The sequence below is a fragment of the Juglans microcarpa x Juglans regia genome, chromosome 1S (assembly GCF_004785595.1).
Source record: "Juglans microcarpa x Juglans regia isolate MS1-56 chromosome 1S, Jm3101_v1.0, whole genome shotgun sequence".
NCBI classification, from domain to species: domain Eukaryota; kingdom Viridiplantae; phylum Streptophyta; class Magnoliopsida; order Fagales; family Juglandaceae; genus Juglans; species Juglans microcarpa x Juglans regia.
Window position 1 is genome coordinate 24,343,404 of NC_054595.1, and position 22,637 is coordinate 24,366,040.

General features: G+C 34.9%; 1 protein-coding gene across 1 annotated transcript; it reads left to right on the plus strand.

The window, feature by feature from the left end:
• The first annotated feature begins 11,354 nt into the window (after positions 1 to 11,354).
• On the plus strand, positions 11,355 to 21,025 carry LOC121247075. The gene is given in 12 exon segments (XM_041145409.1): positions 11,355 to 11,750; positions 12,345 to 12,490; positions 12,592 to 12,774; positions 12,931 to 13,030; positions 13,124 to 13,154; positions 13,819 to 13,861; positions 14,302 to 14,454; positions 16,292 to 18,503; positions 18,656 to 19,130; positions 19,133 to 20,065; positions 20,261 to 20,344; positions 20,553 to 21,025. Coding segments are annotated over 11 exon segments (4,338 nt in total). The 5' UTR covers positions 11,355 to 11,750; positions 12,345 to 12,431; the 3' UTR covers positions 20,618 to 21,025.
• Positions 21,026 to 22,637: the final 1,612 nt, after the last annotated feature.

Sequence of the window (22,637 nt, forward strand, 5' to 3'; positions counted from 1 at the left end):
ACAAAGGCCCTCTTACATGATTTAGTAATATCCGTAGATAATACCTCTCACCTTCAAATGGATTTGCTGTAATAATTCGACCTATAACAGTTTTATTTTTTCGACAAGTCCACTCTTTGTATTGTTGGTTCCAAACATAGAATTCTGGAAATTCTTTATACAACAACGTCCTGGCATACTCGTCCACTCGGTTTAATGCAAAGAATTCTGTTAACATCGATTTTGCAGACCGATCAGAGTTGAGAACATTGACTAAGTCTTCATTTGCTCGAAAAGTTACTTGGTGTTGATCCTCAAGATGTAAATGTAAGCTATACACTGCTGGATACATTTCATTAACAATGAAGCCATATATTCTCCACATAGCTTCAGGCGGAGCAATCCATCGAGCCGATTGGAATTGTTGGATTTCATCAATTTGTGGATTATTTTGTTCAGAAACCAAATTGAAAGCAACACGATCATGCCCTTTGTAAATGTACTTATATAGATATTTGACTGCTTTTACCGTAGAACAAATCTCGACATTAATGTGACAGTCAAATGTTGCAAGCAAATACGGATTATATGGAACAACCCAACGATTATCCAAATTATGACCTCTCACGTTGACAGTTATTCCATTGTCAGAACGCCTATATATTGGAAAGCAGTCATTTCCAACAGTTGTACGCGACGCAAAATTTTTTGGATAATGGTTTTTGCAATAACCATTTTTTTTCATGCAAACATTTGTTGGATTCAACACCCCACATGGTCCATGTATCATATGCTTGACAACAGCATTATGTAAGTGTAAATTCGTATTTTTATCAGGTATTTCTGCCGACACAATCTCATCAAAAGATTCAGGTGCATAGAGTTTCCAATCCCTCTGTAATATGATTAAAAAGTGAGCATGTGGAAGCCCTCTTTTTTGATGCTCAATAACATAAACATATGCTGAAACTTTTCCAAATATCTGTCGTTTGAATAAACGATCCTTTAATTCTTCTAATTTTGCACGAAACACCCGAGCAACCAAATCAGGCCGATTTTGACTCTCCTCATGGACGCGTAATTCATTTGAAATTTCTTGCCAATTTGGATTGCATGTCATTGTTAAAAAAATGTCTGGCTTACCATAACGCTGAACTAAAGCCATTGCTTCCATATATCTTTTTCGCATGTCTCTTGGACCTCCAATAAACGACGAAGGCAGAATGATTCGTTTTCCAACATTCGAAGCATTAGTTTCCCCAAGTGTTATAGTATCAACAATACCTTGATATAACTCAGATCGAATATGTTGTTGTTTGGTACGAAAATAATCTAATCTTGATGTCTCGATCTTAACATACATATCAACAACAAATTGCTGCAATAGACGACCAGATAGTAATAAAATCGATCTGACATTCTCTCTGATTTGCAATTTGTAGGAATAATATTCACGACATGAAACAATGGGATCCTTCGTTTTTCTGTTTGATGCTACAAAAGTTGAAGAAGAATGAAACATTATAAAATTGGATATCTACAAACTAAGTACAAAATGGGAAGATTAAATTTACACTCTCACCTCGTTGTTCTCTTCTAAGCAACTCTTCTGCTGATATTGATTGGTGAGGATCTATTGATTGGGTTGTTTGATCACGTATTAATATGCTTCCTCTATTGACCTTTCGAATGCCTTGATGCCAACCAGTATCCCCAAAAGGAAATAACAGCGGATACTGAAGTGGATCATAGCAGCCAAAATAGTACTGAACTATATGACTTCCACCGGAATGATTGAAGACACAAATGTCCCGTCCTTCCAACTGATCTGCATCTTCATTTTCAACCCATATTGCTGCAACTTGTGAAGATGTCGGGGCATTGAATACACGCTGATCTAGGCCAGCATCTGATCTTATATGGATTACTTGATTTTCCAAATTTGGCAAATCACCAAGAGACCGGAAAAACACAGAGTATGGATTGATGCGAAGAATATCAATGAGTTGAGCTATAATTGATGGATTCATTCTGCCAGAATCAGAAATGCGATTTTCCAATTCATGCTCAGTATCATAGAAATACAGTTGGAGATAAGAAGGACGGCCATTTAAAGGCACTAAATCATTGATATAGTGATAGATTTGTCCCTGAGTTCGGAATGTATAAATCCCTCTATTCCGTCTGCAAAGATTTCTATCGAATTTAACTCCAAAAGATGTAAATGCAAACTTGTTATTATAAGTTCGAACATAGGTTTTAAAATGCACGGCTTCATCTGTGTTGGAGGTAAAAAGATCATAAAGCTGATCAGGGACATCATTTGCGACCAAAGAAATTGTCCCATCAGCACAACAAAATCCGTTTGTCTCGTGATAGAATCGTTTTGCTTTACAATGTCTGCAACAAGGGACATATGGCAAAGAATATGCTTCATATGGCACGACTTGTAATAACTGTCGAAGTCCAACAGAGCGGCGATGACCCCCACCTATTCAGTAATAAAATGAACACAAGACAATAGGCGTAAACCCATCGAATTCTTTGAATGATTTGACTAAGGACAATATTGGGAGAGTGACAAGAGTTGACAAAAGAATCAGAAGAACGAATAATATAATTATACTTGTTTCTTACCCCTACACGGTGGCGGTATACTTGTTTCAAAGCTTGACTCTTCTCGAATAACATATGGAGCCTATTTGAATAGGATGTTTTCAAATTTCAATGAAAAAGAATATAAGGTTGCTTGAATAAGAAAGATAAAAAAAATATTTTCAGGAAAACCTGTTGAATTAAAAGCTGATTAGAGACGGTTGTTTCATCTATATATGTGTTTCCCGATTTGCATATCAGAGAATCCATAGAATCACTCGGACAATCAGAATGATTCGTCACATTGTTTAATGATGAAGTTGCCTCAGAACCAACCATACAGACATTAACACCAGGAGGAACACATACTTCATGAGATGAAGTCAATTCATTGATGTCAACATTAGCGCGAAAAATTCGTTGTCTCTTTGACACCTTCTGTAGAACAGCGAAGTCCTGAATGCTGTTTATATGTTGGACATCATTATTTGAAGGTTCATCAATTGACGTAGTCATTTGATCATCCCCAAATAAAGTTGAATCTTTTAACTGGATGGAATTGCTTCTAAACGCTTTTTTTTTAGCATATCTTTCTCTTTGTTTTCTACGGACTTCTTCCTTTTTCTCTTCTGGTAAATCTTTATACGGGATTTTCTTTGCTGGTTGTTTTCCATGATCTTCAAAAAAGAGTTTTCAAGCTTAACTTTTACAAAATTAATATTACTATTTAAAAATAAATGTTACATAATTTATTAACACAATCTTACCACTTCTCATTATGTTAATGAAGCAAACAATTCTTCAAAAGGTTGGATACTGTTCCACACAACGAAGACTAAATGAATAATTAATAACTACTTAATGCGAAATGCATACCTTCATGTCGCATTTTAAATGCTATAAACAATTAATTTGCTATTAGTAAGTACCTACTAAAAAGTACAAGTAGGGTCTAGCAAAAGAAGAAATATATATATTATATAAAAAGGCACTTACATGTCTTGTAACGAATAGTAGAGAGTCTTTTATATATTTAGATCTCTTGACAACGACGATAATTCCTGTCTAGACACAAAATACATTGTAAATTTTGATTGTATTGTACACATACACACTATTATAAGCACAAAAAGACTGTTCAAATATATCATTTTCAAACATTTTGGAATGATGCAAAAAATTTTAAACAATTTTTAAAATTTGTTTATAGTATTTTATTCAAAACTTTCTCATTAATCCCAAACCTAATGAGGATATGAGAATTATTTATATACTTCTCCTGTTTTGTCATAATAATATATTAGATAAATTTCAAATTTTTAATAATATTTTATATTATTATTCGCTCTTTAATTTCAATTTATTGTTATTATTATTACGAGCGTCTTCATTATTTTATTTTACTATTATCAAAATTATTGTGTATTTTATATTAAGGTGTTTTTTTTCGGATTGGACCGTGTGTGTCACAATAATATATTAGATAAACTTCAATTTCTAATAATATTTTATATTATTATTTTCTCTTTAATTTCAATTTTTTATTATTATTATGATTGTATTCATTATTTTATTTTACTATTGTAAAAGTTGTTGTGTATTTTATATTAATGTGTTTTCTTATATATTATTTTTATTTTTCAGATTGAGCTTCATGTGTCACATTAATATATGATATAAACTTCAATTTTCTAATAATATTTCATTATTTTATTAGTAAAATAACATGAATAACATTTTAAATAACAACAATAACATTTAAATACAGTAATGAATAACTATTTAACATTTTAAATAGTTAGGTTGGAAATTATTTCTAACACTTATGTATTTTTCAGATCTAAAGGGAAAAAAAAAAAGGGAAGTTCGTATAAGGGATATATAATGATTTATTTGTCTGAGAGTGTGTTTTTTTTTTTATTATTATGAGCATCTTCATTATTTTATTTTACTATTGTCAAAATTATTGTGTATTTTGTATTAAGGTGTTTTTTTGGGATTGGGCTGTGTGTGTCTCAATAATATATATTAGATAAACTTCAATTTCGAATAATATTTTATACTATTATTGTCTCTTTAATTTCAATTTATTATTATTATTATGATTGTATTCATTATTTTATTTTACTATTGCAAAAATTATTGTGTATTTTGTATTAATGTGTTTTCTTATATATTATTTTTGTATTAATGTGTTTTCATATATATTATTTTTGTTCTTCAGATTGAGCTTCCTGTGTCATAATAATATATGATATAAACTTCAATTTTCTAATTATATTTCATTATTTTATTTTACTATTGTAAAATAATAAAATAATATGAATAACATTTTAAATAACAACAATAACATTTAAATACAGTAATGAATAACTATTTAACATTTTATAGTTAGGTTGGAAATTTTTTCTAACACTTATGTATTTTTCAGATATAAAGAAAAAAAAAAAAAAAGAAGTCCGTATAAGGGATATATAATGATTTATTTGTTTGAGAGTGCGTTTTTTTTTATTATTATTATGAGCATCTTCATTATTTTATTTTACTATTATCAAAATTATTGTGTATTTTGTATTAAGGTGTTTTTTTTCGGATTGGACCGTGTGTGTCTCAATAATATATATATTAGATAAACTTCAGTTTCTAATAATATTTTATACTATTATTGTCTCTTTAATTTCAATTTATTATTATTATTATGATTGTATTCATAATTTTATTTTACTATTGCAAAAATTATTGTGTATTTTGTATTAATGTGTTTTCGTATATATTATTTTTGTTCTTCAGATTGAGCTTCCTGTGTCACAATAATATATGATATAAACTTCAATTTTCTAATAATATTTCATTATTTTATTAGTAAAATAACATGAATAACATTTTAAATAACAACAATAACATTTAAATACAGTAATGAATAACTATTTAACATTTTAAATAGTTAGGTTGGAAATTATTTCTAACACTTATGTATTTTTCAGATCTAAAGGGAAAAAAAAAAAGGGAAGTTCGTATAAGGGATATATAATGATTTATTTGTCTGAGAGTGTGTTTTTTTTTTTATTATTATGAGCATCTTCATTATTTTATTTTACTATTGTCAAAATTATTGTGTATTTTGTATTAAGGTGTTTTTTTGGGATTGGGCTGTGTGTGTCTCAATAATATATATTAGATAAACTTCAATTTCGAATAATATTTTATACTATTATTGTCTCTTTAATTTCAATTTATTATTATTATTATGATTGTATTCATTATTTTATTTTACTATTGCAAAAATTATTGTGTATTTTGTATTAATGTGTTTTCTTATATATTATTTTTGTATTAATGTGTTTTCATATATATTATTTTTGTTCTTCAGATTGAGCTTCCTGTGTCATAATAATATATGATATAAACTTCAATTTTCTAATTATATTTCATTATTTTATTTTACTATTGTAAAATAATAAAATAATATGAATAACATTTTAAATAACAACAATAACATTTAAATACAGTAATGAATAACTATTTAACATTTTATAGTTAGGTTGGAAATTTTTTCTAACACTTATGTATTTTTCAGATATAAAGAAAAAAAAAAAAAAAAGTCCGTATAAGGGATATATAATGATTTATTTGTTTGAGAGTGCGTTTTTTTTTATTATTATTATGAGCATCTTCATTATTTTATTTTACTATTGTCAAAATTATTGTGTATTTTGTATTAAGGTGTTTTTTTGGAATTGGGCTGTGTGTGTCTCAATAATATATATTAGATAAACTTCAGTTTCTAATAATATTTTATACTATTATTGTCTCTTTAATTTCAATTTATTATTATTATTATGATTGTATTCATAATTTTATTTTACTATTGCAAAAATTATTGTGTATTTTGTATTAATGTGTTTTCGTATATATTATTTTTGTTCTTCAGATTGAGCTTCCTGTGTCACAATAATATATGATATAAACTTCAATTTTCTAATAATATTTCATTATTTTATTTTACTATTGTAAAATAGTAAAATAATATGAATAACATTTTAAATAACAACAATAACATTTAAATACAGTAATGAAAAACTATTTAACATTTTATAGTTAAGCTGTAAATTTTTTCTAACACTTATGTATTTTTCAGATCTAAAAGAAAAAAAAAGAAAAAAAGAAAAAAGGAAGCCCATATAAGTGATTTATTTGTTTGAGAGTGGGCTTTTTATAGTTATTTATTTTAGTTAGATTTTGTGGGTGACTTCGGGCCCAGCCCGTATAAGAGTAAAGGGAAGTAACCCAGCCCTTCGGACGGCGCCGTTTTGGCACATCTGAAATCAAAACCCTAAGGGTTTCATAATTTCCTCACCCTCATATCGCGCCGCACGAAGCCATCCCTTCTCCCATTTCTTCTTCTTCTCTTCTTCTTCTTCTTCTTCTTCTTCTTCTTGCTCAAACCCTAACTTTTTTTTTCTTCCGCTTTCCTCACCCTCATATCGCGCCGCACGAAGCCATCCCTTCTCCCATTTCTTCTTCTTCTCTTCTTCTTCTTCCTCTTCTTCTTCTTGCTCAAACCCTAACTTTTTTTTTCTTCCGCTTTCGTCACCCTCATATCGCGCCGCACGAAGCCATCCCCTTCTCCCATTTCTTCTTCTTCTCTTCTTCTTCCTCTTCTTCTTCTTCTTGCTCAAACCCAAACTTTTTTTTTCTTCCGCTCTCTGATGTGCCGCACGAACCCTCCCCTCCCTTCTCCCATCTCTTCTTCTTCTTCTTTCTTCTTTCTTCTTCTTCTTTCTTCTTCTTCTTCTTCTTCTTCTTCTTGCTGAACCATGCGCCGCCATACCCATCTCGCCGAACTCATCCACCCTTGTTTTCGAGTCTCTCTGTTTCTCCCACCACCACGTCCTCTCTCTGCTTTCCACTCTCCGTCGCACACAACCTAGCCGCAGCCTACCAGTGATACCACTCACGGACCGTCGGCCTCACCTCACTCTCTGTCTTCGATTCCCCATTGTAAGTTTTTTTGTCTTTTTAAAATTACTTTGAAATCTCAAATCTGCTTCATGATATTATGTAATTGTTTAATTAGGGTTTTTGGATCCGAAAGTTAGGATTTTTGTGGTTCTGTTTGTGTTATTAGGTTTTGTGTTTAGACTTGTGTTGTTAAAATTACTTTCAAATTTCAAATCTGAAATATGTGGAGATTTACAAACGAGAAAAAAATCACTTGATTTTGGGAAATTAACATTCATCTGTAATATATTTCTGCTGGTTGTTGGGTGAATATTGTGTGTATTGCACTGGTTGCTTTGATCCGATTTCATGTAGAGTAATTTTATACTACTAAAATTTACTTTTAATGGAATGAAACAATTTTATTGATTGTTTGAGAATGAGTTGTAAAAATTTTATGCTCTGGAAATTTTTTCTAACACTTATGTATCACTATTTAACATGATTTTCATTATCTTATTTAGTTGGATTGGTAAAATTAGGAAATAAATGATATCTTATATTATATTTGTTACTGTGCATGTAATAATAATACAATAATTATAAACTTTTTAGTCCTAAAGTAACAGGTTTAAACCAACCTGTTAGAGTCCAAAATGTATCACTATTTAACATGATTTTCATTATCTTATTTAGTTGGATTGGTAAAATTAGGAAATAAATGATATCTTATATTATATTTGTTACTGTGCATGTAATAATAATACAATAATTATAAACTTTTTAGTCCGAAAGTAACAGGTTTAAACCAACCTGTTAGAGTCCAAAATACTACTTGTGCTGCTGCAATTTAAACCCATCTCAATGATGTTTGCTACTTGTGCTGCAGCAATTTTTCCTTCATTTTCAGCTTATATCTTCACTATGTAAGGCATGAACTTTGGCTTAAATTTCATTTGCTAGATGACTAAGTTTAAGTTAGTTTAAAACTTCATTTTTTCCCCTCTTATTTCACATTCAGCACCTAGAAAGATAGCAACAACACACTTCCAAAATCTGAAAACAAATCACTAAAAATAACTCACAGATAATATTAAGCAATCTGAAAACAAATCACTAAAAATAACTCACAGATAATATTAAGCAATAATCAATGAATAAAAAGGGGAAAAAAAAGTAAGTCATAAACCACTATACTAAACAACTATCAGAAAATATTACACTAAACAATCATGCACTCACAGTGATTAAACAACAGAAAGTTGCAGCTTTTTAAATCTCAGGCTGAGAACACTTTAGAAGAACCTGAAAACAAGCCAGAAAAGAAGCAGTAAAAATCAGCAGATCTGAAAGTTATCAACTAACAAGTTCTGAAAACAAACCACTAAAAATAACTCAAAGGCAATACTAAGCAATAATCAATGAATAAAAAAAAAAAAAAAAGTTAGAAAGCACTATACTAAACAACCATAAGAAAATATTACACTGAATAATCATGCACTCACAGCAAGTTCAGTTGATCCACACCCAAGAACACCTCACAGAACTGGGAAATCAACTGAAAACAAATCACCAATAAAAACCATCAGTAAACATAAAAAAAACCAGCAAAAGTAAAAAATAGAAAGAAGAGGACTTTTGCTCAAGATCAACACCCAACCAGTAAAAGATGAACACTAAATTTGCTTATTCACCTATAACAATTTGTTTGATCCTTAGCAAAGACAAGAATTTGTTTACTTGGAAGTGAAGTTGCATGAGGAGCAAAGAGCAGAATTTGTTTAGTTGGAAGAAAGGCTGCATAGACGTGGATTGGTTTGGTTAGGTTTGGTCTCTCAAAACACATTATATTTATAAACTGCAGTGTCCCCTCTCCTCCCATGCATGTGTTTTTTTGTGTCTAGTGAGGGGTATGATTTTTTTTTTGTACAGTTTTTTTATCCACTTAGATGTATTGTACTTAAAAATCTTCCTGACATGATTTTTATTTTTCTTTTATTTTCTGTTTTTTTTATTGCTTCTTTCTTATTCCTTCTTATTCCCTGTTCTTCAGTGAGGATGTAATTTTTTTTTTATCCGTGAGTTTTGTTTTTAAACAGCACAATTGAAATGAATACCACATTGATTCAACCTGCAGAGCAGGACTGCTTCAACCTGCAGAGCATAAAAAGAAGAAAAAGTATACAACTAAAGAGGAACTGACATAACTGTCAAAACTTAAAAGTAGAAAAATAATAAACCCAAAATAATCTAATGAAACTGCAAAATTGACTAAACATGCACTGATATTCCTTTTTCATTGAGAACGATTTTATTTTTATCCGTGAGTTTTGCACTACTTCAACCAAATTGATGGATGTGATTTTGCTGTGATGACAGAGTCTGAGACCGTTTCATGACATAGATAGGCTTGCTGTTTCTGTTACTGATAACTGCAAAGCCAACAGGATAAGAAAAAGGTCACTTGCTGTAGTGTCTCAATCGTTTTCTTTTTCTGGTTTGGGACTGGAATTTGCAGGAAAAAAAGGTGAAAATTAGTAAACTCAAAATAACTATTATCTGTGTTTTCTTTTTCTGGTTTGGGACTGGGATTTGCAGAAAAAAAAAAGGTGAAAATTAGTTAAGCTCAAAATAACTATTATCTGCCAAAACTGCAAAGCCAAAAGGATAAGGATAAGAAAAAGGTGACTTGCGTTTTTCTTTTTTCGTTTGGGACTGGGATCTGCAGACTTATCACGCATTTGAGTCCACAGTTTTCCTTTTTTGCTTCAACCTGCAGAGCATAAAAAGAAGAAAAATTATAAACCCAAAAAGGTGACTTTAACAAAGAACTAACAGAAAGGTGACTTGCGTTTTCCTTTTTTCGTTTGGGACTGGGATCTGCAGACTTATCACGCATTTCAGTCCACAGTTTTCCTTTTTTGCTTCAACCTGCAGAGCATAACAAGAATAAAAATTATAAACCTAAAAAGGTGACTTTAACAGAGAACTAACAGAAAACAAGGTTTTCCGTTAGGTGGCGTTAAATAGCCACTTATATAATAGAAGAGATATATATTTTTTTTTCTCGTGAGAGAATAATTCTTTCGCTATCACTTTCGAAAGCTTTTTGTAAAGAAAAGAACCGTTAAAATTTAATAACTATTCCCGCTTAAGAGGATCATCTGCAGCGAATGTCCATATTGACCACAGCTCAAATTACTAAAATGCCTTGCTTCGTAGTAGCCCTCCATTCCATGAAATAACACTGAAAAAAGAAAGAAAAAACACTAATAATGAATATGTTTCTTTCTTCTTGATATCATTAGCTTTTCATCAGAATATCAATCTAAAATACTTCTCTCTGCCTTGACATGAAAGTGTTTTTTATTTTTATTTTTTGAAGTTATAGAAATCTCAATTTTATAAATAATGATAATATTAAACGTGTTTATAAATAATATAATATTATCATAAATTAACGTAATTTTATGTGATTCGTTAAATTTATTTTATAATAAAATATAATTTTATAAGTTGATGTCTTACTCAAATTACATCATTTTAAAAATTTAATTTTATATAATTATTTTGCGACTAAAATACTTGTATAATCAAATTAGCTTACAAACTAACTTGCCGTAAAATTTATGTCGACTATCCATTTTTTTTAAATAAAGTAGAGACTTCTGAAGCACGTAGGCCAAAATGTGGACAGAATGGTAATATCAAGTCAGACGCGTTTGTGTAAATTCATCACCAACACTCTACTGTGAAGCCCATTTTGGTAATTTACGTCAACAGTCATTATCTTTCAATTGTAGTTAGGGAGATTAGGATTTAGAAATGACGTATTTATTACACTTGCCTGAAAGCACACTCCTCTCTTTCTCTCTCCACTGTAGAGGAAGTGTAGAGAGAGAAGGGAAGATACGCATATGTGGGGATGAGTAAAGCAAAGACCATGTTGTTGTTGTTGTAGTTAGGGTTTTCTTTGAACTTAAAGCAGAATAAAAGAAAAACTCATTAAAGAAATTGGAAAAAGCTACTCTCAGAGAGACACACAGTAGAAGAAGAGAGAAGAGAGTATAAAAACTGAGGAGAGCGGAATGTTGGTACCCATTTGAACCCGAATCGGAGGATCCGATTACGCAAGTCCGAGATCTCAGAAGATTGACCTCCCAGATACATTTCGATTTCAATGATCGTTCTCACATTGCTTCAAATGTTTCTGAGACTAGGGTTTTTGGCATGTGGTAAGCAGTCTTGTTTTCATTTCCTGTATTAATGCGTATATCTTTTTACATGCGCATGTTTTATTTATCTGGGTTTGGCTTGCTTTTGCATTGGAATTTGGTTTTATGGTGTGAAGTCGATGTGGGGTTGTTTGTTTTGGCATTTGGGTGTGGATATATATGCAACCAGATCTGGGACTAACATGATTGAATTTGCGACGTGTGTGGTTTCTATTTTAGCGCAATAGCTTGACCTTGGGTGCTTTTGGTTTTTAAGTTGGGTTTTGGGATTGAGATCTTTTGGTTATTTTTGGTAAGCTTTTTTGCTCAAAGTTATAGTGGGTTTTACTCACCGGGCATTTAATTCTTAATTAAGACTTACCTAAGTAATCCATATGGTTTTGAAATTTGGGTTACTATAGTATGGCTCCCTTAATAGATTCGAATTATGAAAGTTTCTCGCTCTCTGACATCTTCAAATTGATGTATAGTTTATGAGCTTTAGATTGCATTTACTTCACACTCGTAGTGGATGGGAAATTTGTTATTGTATTTTCGATCGATTTACTGGAACCTGCATTGTGGTGAAAAAGTTGTGTGATTGAAAATTTGCAGGTTCTATGGTTTGATTAGGTGATTTTGCTGAAGTACATCTGGGTATATGAATAATTTAGGGAAGCGATAACCTGAAGCAGGGGTAAGATGAAGTCTGCTATGGCAATTGATTATGCTGTGTTCCAATTGTCGCCAAAGCGCACACGGTGAGGATAACCTGATGCTGGATTGTAATTTTCTATTTCATTTTATCTCTCTATTCATATAGTATTGATATGCGGATGTATTACTTTTCCTATCTGGGCAGATGTGAGTTGTTTGTCTCGAGTAATGGAAACACTGAGAAGCTTGCATCGGGATTAGTGAAGCCATTTGTGACCCATTTAAAGGTTGCGGAAGACCAGGCTGCGCTTGCAGTTCAGACAATTAAACTTGAAATTGAGAATCACAAGCATGCTGAGACGTGGTTCACAAAAGGAACACTTGAAAGGTAACATACATATGTTGACATTTTACTTATAAAAAAAAAAAAAACATACTCATGTTGACATTTGAAATAATTTTACCTGTACTTTGAATTTTCGCCCTTTCTACATAAAATGCTTTTCAGGTTTTCTCTTTGACTTGTCTGGAATTTCTTCTCCAGGTTTGTCCGGTTTGTTAGTACACCCGAGGTCTTGGAGATGGTGAACACATTTGATGCAGAGATGTCTCAGTTGGAAGCAGCCCGGAGAATATATTCTCAAGTAAAAACCACAATTCAAATTAGAGAACCAATGTGCTAATAGTTGGAATACCATTAGTTTTATTACTGAATTTGTAAACTTACTTTATGTCAGGGTGCCGGAGATCAGCAATCTGGTGCATTAGGTATGTATTGTTTCTTTCTCTTTACAATAGTTAGTTGATTTTCTGTATAGAATCCTGTCTAATAAGGCATTTAGTATGTGCCTTTGCCATTTTTATATGTACAATTAGAAGCTAGTATGTCTGAAGTTAAGGTTTTAGATTTTTCCATTTTTTGATTTGCTTGTAGAGTTTGGAGATCAACACCTGTACCTTGCTTTTAGTCTTGCTAGAATTGTATTGCCGAAGTTAGTAGAGAGGAAACTAAAGCCATGACTTTTGTTATAGGAAAACAGCATTTTCATCTTCAGTACAATGTCAGAAAATTGAAAGAAAAAAAAAAAAAGACATGTCCTTTGGTCTGAGCAATGCCCATTGGTTGTTACTGTAAGCCTTGATATTTTCCTTCGAGCTTTTGGGTCTGCTGGCAATAAGTCAATTTTCATTGGGCTCAGTGCACCTGTTGGGAGTTGGGCATTGAGAGCGAAATTTTGGTATCTCATTTCCCTGGAATATTCATGAGTTTTGATTTGCCTGGGCTATTAGATATCTGGTATTTTTTTGAAGCATGTTATGTTGGAATTGTCCAGCTTATCAAAAAAATGTTGGAATTGTCCAGCCAAATCTGCATTCTTTTTGAAGCACGAGTCATTAATATGCTGACATGGTTTTGGACAATATACTCCAGGTGGGGATGCTACAGGGGCGACAAGGGCAGCAGATGCAACAAAGTAATACTTTCTTTTCCTTTTTTCCCCAATGTTTATTTAAATCAATACGGCCAATGTGCTACCTAAGTTTTCACTTTAGAACACGGTTTTGACTTCTTTGGGTTTCATCTTATGTTGCAAAATTTTGTTTAGTCAATTGCACTTTCCCATTAGATATCATTCTTTGGAGATGGTTTTGATGTTCAAATTATTTAAAATGAGAGGTTGGCTTCTAGCAGTGACTCAGTTCTTAGGCTGGATTCTGCAATGTTGCAATGATGCTATGAAGCCTTGATTGGTTTGATTAGTTGGTCTTCGATATTTGGGTACTTAGGAATTGCCGTGTCTATCTGGTCATGGAATTTCTAAGATTTGTTGTTGCAGTATGTTATTTTGATTTTACATTCACTCCAAATAGTTTGTTTTTTAATTTTTGTTTTGGCATGTTCACCTTTTAGCAGGAAGGAGCTTCTGAGGGCTATCGATGTACGGCTTGTTGCGGTTAGGCAGGACTTGACCACCGCTTGTGCTCGTGCATCAGCTGCTGGTTTTAACCCCGATTCAGTCTCTGAACTGCAGTTTTTTGCAGATCAGTTCGGCGCACATCGCTTGAAGTAAGACCTCTATCTTCAACTTTATGTCTTGAGATCCCCCCCCCCCCCCCCCCTTCAAAAAAAAAATGGCCATGTGTGTGGCATCAAGTGAACCCATCTTTTCTTTTCCAACACAAAAGGAAAGAGAAACAAATTTTTTTAACTCAAAAAATCATACTTGCAAGCCAATGTGAAACACACCCTCCGCCAACTTGGCAGGATTTGATTTACATGACAAGTTTAAAAACTAAATCTCTTGCAAATTAAATCCTGATCCACACCGGCGGGCAAGTAGATGTACTCTTTTAACTTCTCTCCCTTGATTAAAATATCTCCACAACCTGCAGAAAGTGTACCGTGGAAGTTGGCTACTGTCATACCAATGTCAAGTGGTGAGGGCATTGGATAGCCACAACATATCTTATTCTAAAGGCATAAAATGAGACAGAAGTATATAACGTAAAATGGCTTTATTTACTGGGATCCTTCTACTCGTCTCACCATTTGGTCTTGGTTTTTATAGAGAGATCATTAGCAAGTTTGCCTGGTTTTTAATTTATCCATAAAATTCTGTCCATTGGGACTAGATTTTCTCTGATAACAGCACATAATTCCTTAGATTATCCTCACCTATTCTTTCCTCTTCACTGCGCCAACCAATGCGTTGTGCATTCGAAGGATTTTGAGACACTTTTCTACCCAATCAGTTTGCCTATGTGGTCAAACCAAGTGGAAACCTTGTTGTAGTTGTCTGTTTGTTTTTGGCAAGGAGTTTTACCTTATTCGTTGCATCGTCAACTAATTTTTGGTATAGACAGTCTCTTTTGAAACAGCTCATGTTTTGATGGTTTTTTGGATGCTAAGATGGTTTGTTATCATTTAACACGAGTCTGGTTTGGTTGTGTGCCTTTTGCATTGATTCCAAATGTATTTCTCATCAAATGGTCAAGATTTTTTAATGGTGGAAGTAGCTCTCATCGTTTTTTTTTTTTTTTTTTTTTTTTTTTTTTTTTTTTTTACCTATAAAAAAATGTGTTATTTTTCACAAGGTCATTATCATTTTGATGAGTTTGATAATGGACTTTTATCTTATGGAAGTGACAGTGTTGTTGCCCAAATTGAGGGTCTATGGCCCCGCCAAACAATCTTGAGAAATGGAAACTAACCATGCAACCTGAAAATATACCCGTTAAAATGGGCTGTCCTGACTGCGAATCAGATCTTTCAGATGGGCATAATGGGAAAGCATTGTGCAATTATATATATTTCAGGTCACTTTAATCTGCATGGGCTGTAGCTTTTGTTTTTGTTTTTAATGGTTGGTAAGTTAATGGGTGGTGCTTGGTCCACCACAAGTTTGCTGCACCATTTAGGTCCGGAAATCATCAGAATCAGATTTTGTTTTTTTTTTTTTTTAATTGAGGTAAGTGGGTCCATCCTTAAATTGACCAATCTCTGTCCTGCTGCTTTGCTCCTGTTCTTTATTTTGTTTGTGGGTTCATCAAGGTGTTTGTATGCACGAAAAACGTGGGAGTCTAATCCCATTTTGGGGTCCAACTTTGTATATGTGCCAAAAGTTACCACAGCTCACAAAACCCAATGTGGCATTGGGATTCCATTTTTTTTTTTTAAAAAAAAAGCCTTTGTCTGGGTCTTAATGGATTTTTCCATTTGATTCATGTTGGGCCCAATGGAAAAGGTGGTAAAAAAATGAAATAAGTAAAAATAGAATGAAAATATAGAAAATTGAAGGTAAAAATAGTGGAATGTATACGTGACGACTTTGCACCATATTCGTCCAAATGGACGGTGATTAAAATGACACAAATAAAAACTTAATAGTTCAATTTTTGTGCAGCGAAGCTTGCACCAAATTTATCTCACTGTACCAGAGAAGATCGGACCTACTCAACTCATGGAAGCCAAGTGTCGACGATCGAGCTGTCAGATCATCGATAGGGTCCGACATGTCAATCGATGATCCCATGGAAGACACAATTGGGTCCCACTACGAACACCACTCAGCCGGTCAAGACCAACTACAACAACGTATGTACCACCTTAACCAATCGCTAGCCTCCACTTGTCAACAGCCCAAGTCCCTCGCCACTAGTGCTGCCACCTTCCCCGCCCGACACGACCTCAACGAGAAAAGGGAACCTAGGGACGAACCGACCCAGCCAGAGCCCGATGCGCTGAACAAAAAGAAAGAGGAGGCTTTGACCGAGTCTTCTTCCATTGCAGCGAGTCAACCCGCCAGGCGGCTCAGCGTGCAGGACCGCATCAACCTCTTCGAGAACAAGCAGAAAGAGAATTCGGGTGGCAAACCCATCGTGGGGAAGCCTCTGGAGCTGCGGAGGCTCTCGTCCGATGTTTCGTCTGGGCCTACGGCAGCAGAGAAGGCTGTTTTGCGAAGATGGAGCGGTGTGAGCGACATGAGCATTGACTTGAGTGGGGAGAAGAAGGATGTAGAGAGCCCTTTGTGTACGCCATCGTATGCTTCTTCTGTTTCTCATTCGCAGGATAAGTCGATTAATATATTTTCTGGTGCATTAGATGATAAGGACCGGAAGGGTTTGAACAACACTCAGTGCTCGTCTAAGGTTGATTCAAAGTGTGGTTCTGATAGAGATGGTGATGTTGGTTTGAAAGATCAAATTGAAGTCCATGGCTTGGTTAGTGGGATTTTGGATAAAGAGGAAGAGGTGGGATCAAAGGTGCGGACAAATTGGAATGATCAAGCACGATCTCAAGACCAATTCGGGGCTCTTACTGGTAGAGCAGAGCCGGCTGGGGTGAATGACCTTGTGGTTTCCAAGGAGAAGTTAAAAGTTTCTTTGGCTCACGAAGAGAGTGTTGGTGGGGTTAAAGATCAAGTGGTTATTGAGGCTCAGCCGAGAGGCTTTTCTACCCGGACTGAGGTTGTTGGAAAGAAGAATCAGGTTGTAACTTTTGCAAACAAGGCAGGGGATGGCACATATGATGGTGGATTTGTCAATAGAGTGGAGGATTCTGAACTGGGAGATCAGGCGGTGACTCAGACACGTTCTAGGGGTTCTCAGAGTCATTTCCGCTCTTTTTCAGGACAGTTTGATGGTGGTAGTGGGCTAAAAATCAAGGAAACTCCATTGGCTCAGCCCAAAGGACTGGAGAGTGATCAGTTGGATCCTCAGCCCAAGTGGAGATCTTATACAGGAGAACTTGAGGAGATTGGTAAGAAAGAATTGCAGTCATTGGATAGAAGACAAACCAAAGTGGAAGATTCTGGAGTCCAGAGCATGAAGATTCAGAAACCAATTTCTTCTGGTCGTGAGCCGATTAAGAAGACTCAGGGTAGGAAGGATGAAATTGGTCTTGCTTATGAAAACAGCAATTTGGATTATCCTGGTAAAAAAGTTTCAGATACGAGAGAGAGTTTTTCTACAACTTCAACAATGCCATTGGAGAAAGATCAGAGAGTTAGGCAGTCTAAGGGAAATCAGGAGCTCAATGATGAACTGAAAATGAAGGCTAATGAGCTTGAAAAGCTTTTTGCAGAGCACAAGCTTCGGGTTCCTGGGGATCAGTCTCGTTCTGCACGGAGAAACAAGCTTGATGACAAACAGATGGAGCAGGCAGCAAGTTTGCAGTACAGAAAACCGGCAGCAGCTGAGATTACTCCTATGCAATTGCCGAACAAAAACTCAGTTATTGAGGGAGCTGGAAGTACCAATCAAATGGCAAAGTTCAATACTCCTAGTCCGCTGATGAAGGTGGTAGATAATCAGGATTTTGGCAATGCACTTGGGAAGAATTTTTCTGAAACTAGCATTACAGAAGATTCCAGAGGAAAATCCTATGGGAGGTACATGCAGAGAAGAGATGCTAAACTGAGGGAAGAATGGAATTCTAAAAGATCAGAAAAGGAAGCCAAGATGAAGACTATGCAGGATAACCTTGAGTGGAGCAGAGCTGAGATGAAGGCCAAGTTTTCTGCCTCTGCTGAGAAACAGGATTCATTTACTAGTGCTAGTCGGCGTGCAGAGAAACTCAGATCTTTCAATTTTCGATCAAATATGAAGAGGGAGCAGGTACTCTTATTGTAGTTATGTTTTTATGAAGTTAGTAACAAACCTGACTACCAGTAGAATTCTTTTTTACTGAATCTTTGGTATCCTAAAGCCATATTTTGATTCTTAATTTGTTCTCTTGACCAATCAGATAAGATTTTCCTTTTTTACAGCACCCAATAGATTCTTTTCAAAGTGAAGATGATGAGGACCTTTCTAAAGTTCCTGGGCAGAAACTTCATGGACAGGACAAAATTTTCAATGAGTCATCTGTTGGGGATGTTGCATCCAGAAGTGCTCAAACGAAGAAGCTTTTGCCTAACAAAAACTTGTCTTCGTCTACCCCCCGCACCACATCCAATTCAGTTCCACGGTCATCATCCAAAATTTCTAATACCAGTTCTGGGAAGCGAAGGATGCAATCCGAAAATCCTCTTGTGCAGTCAGTTCCGAACTTCTCGGATTTTAGGAAAGAAAACACAAAGCCTTCTTCTGGAGTCAGCAAAACAACCACCCGCCCACAGGCTAGAAACTTTGGCCGCAGCAAGAGTACCAATGAAGATGTACCAAATGCCAAGGAAGAGAAGCCACGTCGGTCCCAGACCTTGAGAAAAAGCTTTGGTAATCCAGTAGAGTTGAAGGATTTGTCCCCCTGAACTCTGACAACTCTGTTTTGGCTCCACTAAAATTTGATAGAGATCAGATTGAACATAGCTCGTATGAGAAATCTCCAAAGAATGCTGATTCAAAGCCTTTTCTCAGGAAGGGTAATGGCATAGGTCCTGGTGTTGGAGCTAGTTTTGCCAAGTTGAAGGCTTCAGTCCCATCTGAATGTTTGGAAAATGATGAAGAGTTTGAGGAATCAGTCTTTGAGGCAGAAGATTCAGTGGATATGGCCAAGGAGGAAGAAGAGGAAGAGCTTGAAACCATTCAGGTTAAAGATCATGCTGGCATGGATAATGGAAAAACAAGACTGAGCCAGGAATCTGACAATTCAACTAATTCTGAGTCTGAAATTGATGATTCCGTGAGATCTCTTTCTCAGGTGGATCCTACTTCTGTCGCTGAACTACCTGCTACTGAGCCTTCAACTTTCCATGGTGTGCGGTCCTTGCAGGATTCGCCAGGTGGAAGCCCTGTCTCATGGAACTCACGCTTGAATCATCCATTTTCATTTCCACACGAAACCTCTGATATTGATGCTTCTGTGGATTCTCCAATTGGGAGCCCTGCCTCCTGGAATTCACATAGTCTTACCCAATCTGAGGCTGATGCAGCTCGAATGCGAAAGAAATGGGGAACTGCTCAGAAGCCTATTGTTGTTGCTAATTCATCCCACAATCAGTCTCGTAAAGATGTGACGAAAGGGTTCAAAAGGTTGTTGAAATTTGGGAGGAAAAGTCGTGGGACTGAGAGTTTGGTTGACTGGATCTCTGCAACAACTTCAGAAGGAGATGATGATGCAGAAGATGGGCGGGATGCAGCCAATCGGTCCTCAGAAGACTTGAGGAAGTCAAGAATGGGATTCTCACAGGGTCATCCTTCTGATGACAGCTTCACTGAGAGTGAATTCAATGAACAGGGTAACCTATGTTCTTTTTTGTTGTTTCTCATTGTATTCTTTCGGGATTTTTTTGTTGATAACATGCCCGCTTATATGGTATTAAGTTTCAATTGGTACTCTGTTAAAAGATATTTGCCTCATGCAACTGCTTCCGACTTTGTGTTTATCGTCCATGTCTTGCAAATGATTAAGACTCTTTAGTTTCATTTTTCAGTTCAAGCCTTGCAAAGCTCTATCCCAGTACCTCCGTCAAACTTCAAACTGAGGGATGACCATATGTCTGGAAGCTCCTTAAAAGGTATGGTCAATCAGCACTAGTCTTGTTTTATACCATTTATTCTATCTTTCCTAGCAGTAATGTTATCAATGGGATAGGGCTGAAGAAATTGTTTCTGTTAGAGGTGACACGTGATCAGAATTATGTATCTGAAATGAAATCCTTCCATTTGATTGTCAAAAAAATTGCTGAGAATTTTCCTGACAATGATACTCTTTTAATCTTACAGCTTCAAGATCGTTTTTCTCGCTCTCAACTTTTCGAAGCAAGGGAAGTGATTCAAAGCTTAGATAAAATTACCTCTGAGAGGATTGGCCAGAGGCAGAGCAAATGTGTTGGGTTATCGGAAAGGGTAGGGTGTAAAGGATTATGAGATATGCACAAGCTTGAGGTAAGAACAATACGAATATTTGTAGATCTAGAATGGACTGTGTATACCTTCTTGGATTCATGAGGCCTTCCTCATGGTTTAGTTGGTGATATGATAGCGTGTTAAAATATTTTGTATATGTTACTGAAAGAAGAGTCACCTATTTTTTTGGTTATTTTCTTGTTGAAATTTTGTGAATGCTTGTAATCAATTTACGTCAGAGTTCTTTATGCCTTTGAATTCTGTTGGGAATGATAGGCACTTATAGTTGAAAGTGAACTAGAGTTGGAATATGAACGTTTTAACTAGTGATGATGTGTACTTTGATGTTTTGAGGATTGATTTTCGGTTGTCAATGCCTCCTCGATGCCTTGTGCATTATCTTCTGATTTGGAGTTAAGATCGAAAGCTGCCTAGTCTTGGTTGTTTTCGTCCTAGTGCCTCTGATTTCTACTATGCATCGCTTGCTTCTTGGCAACATAATAATTGTTCCTCTCACACTTAATGGGAACAGTAAATTGAAGGTGCAGTACTCGTAATCATGAATAGTATTAAGACTGGAATGAAGAAGGGAAAAATGATCCTTCAGTAGTATTGATTAATGAATACGTCTGTCTTTTATGTACAAAAGAATAAGCGGGAAAAATTTTAAACTAAACTAACTTTCAGTATATCTCCAATAAACTTAACTATATCTCTAATACCCCCCTAAAGTTGGAGCATGAATGTTGATGATGCCCAACTTGGAAAGTAAAGCAGAAAACAGAGGAAAGCCAAGTGGCTTTGTAAAACAATCAGCAAGTTGATGTTGGGAGGAAACATGAAATGGTCTTGAATCTTGTCACGAACAAAGTGACAATCGATCTCTATATATTTCGTACGTTCGTGAAAAAACAGGATTAGTGTCAATATGAATAGTAGTTTAGTTGTTATAGTACAATGCAGCAGCAGGAGAATGCGGTACAGTCATGAAGCAAAGAAAGAAGCCAAACTACTTCACAAGCAATAGTGGCCATGGCCCCTATACTCTGCCTCAACTGAGAATCTTGAAACCATTGGCTGTTTCTTTGATTTCCATGATATAAAAGAGCTACCAAGAAATATACAAATACTAGTAATAGATCTTCTTGTGTCTTTACATCCAGCTCAATCTGAGTCGGCAAAAGCAATTAAATGGAGAGATGAATTAAAAGGAAAATACAATCCTTGGCCAGGTGAAGCTTTGATGGACTATAGCACTATGTAAGCAGCTTGTAAGTGAGGCTGTAGAATCCATGCTTTGACTGAGTATATGAACAACAAAGTTAATATCCGGTCTGGTTATGGTAAGATAAAGTAGTCTACCCACCAGAGGTCTATAAGTTGTGGGATCATCTACAAGAAGCCCATCAAATCGAGAAAGTTTGATATTTTGTTCCACGGGAGTCTTAACAGGTTTGGAATCAAATAGCCACTATCTGAGAAATTCCAGTATTATTTCGAGCAACCTCTAGTCCCAAAATGTATTTTAAAGATCCAAGATCCTTAAGTTTAAACTTTTGTAATGAGAATGTCATCAATATATACTAACAAAGCAATGAAAGTAGAACCTTGAGATTGAGTAAAAAGAGAGTAATTGACATTTGACTATATAAAACCATGTTCAAGGATGGCAGAAGAGAATTTAACAAACAGTTAGCGTGAAGGCTGTTTTAAGCCATATTGAGCCGATACACTCTATTGTCACCTTTATCACCAAAGCCTGGAGGTAATGACATATAGACTTCTTCTAACAAGTCTCCATGAAAAAATACATTATTGACATCTAATTGAATTAGATGCCAACCTTTAATTGCTGCTATAATTAGAAGACACTTAAACGTAACCATCTTAGCAACTAGAACAGAAAGTGTCAAAGTAATCAATACATTTATGTTGTGTAAAACCCTTGGCAACCAATTGTGT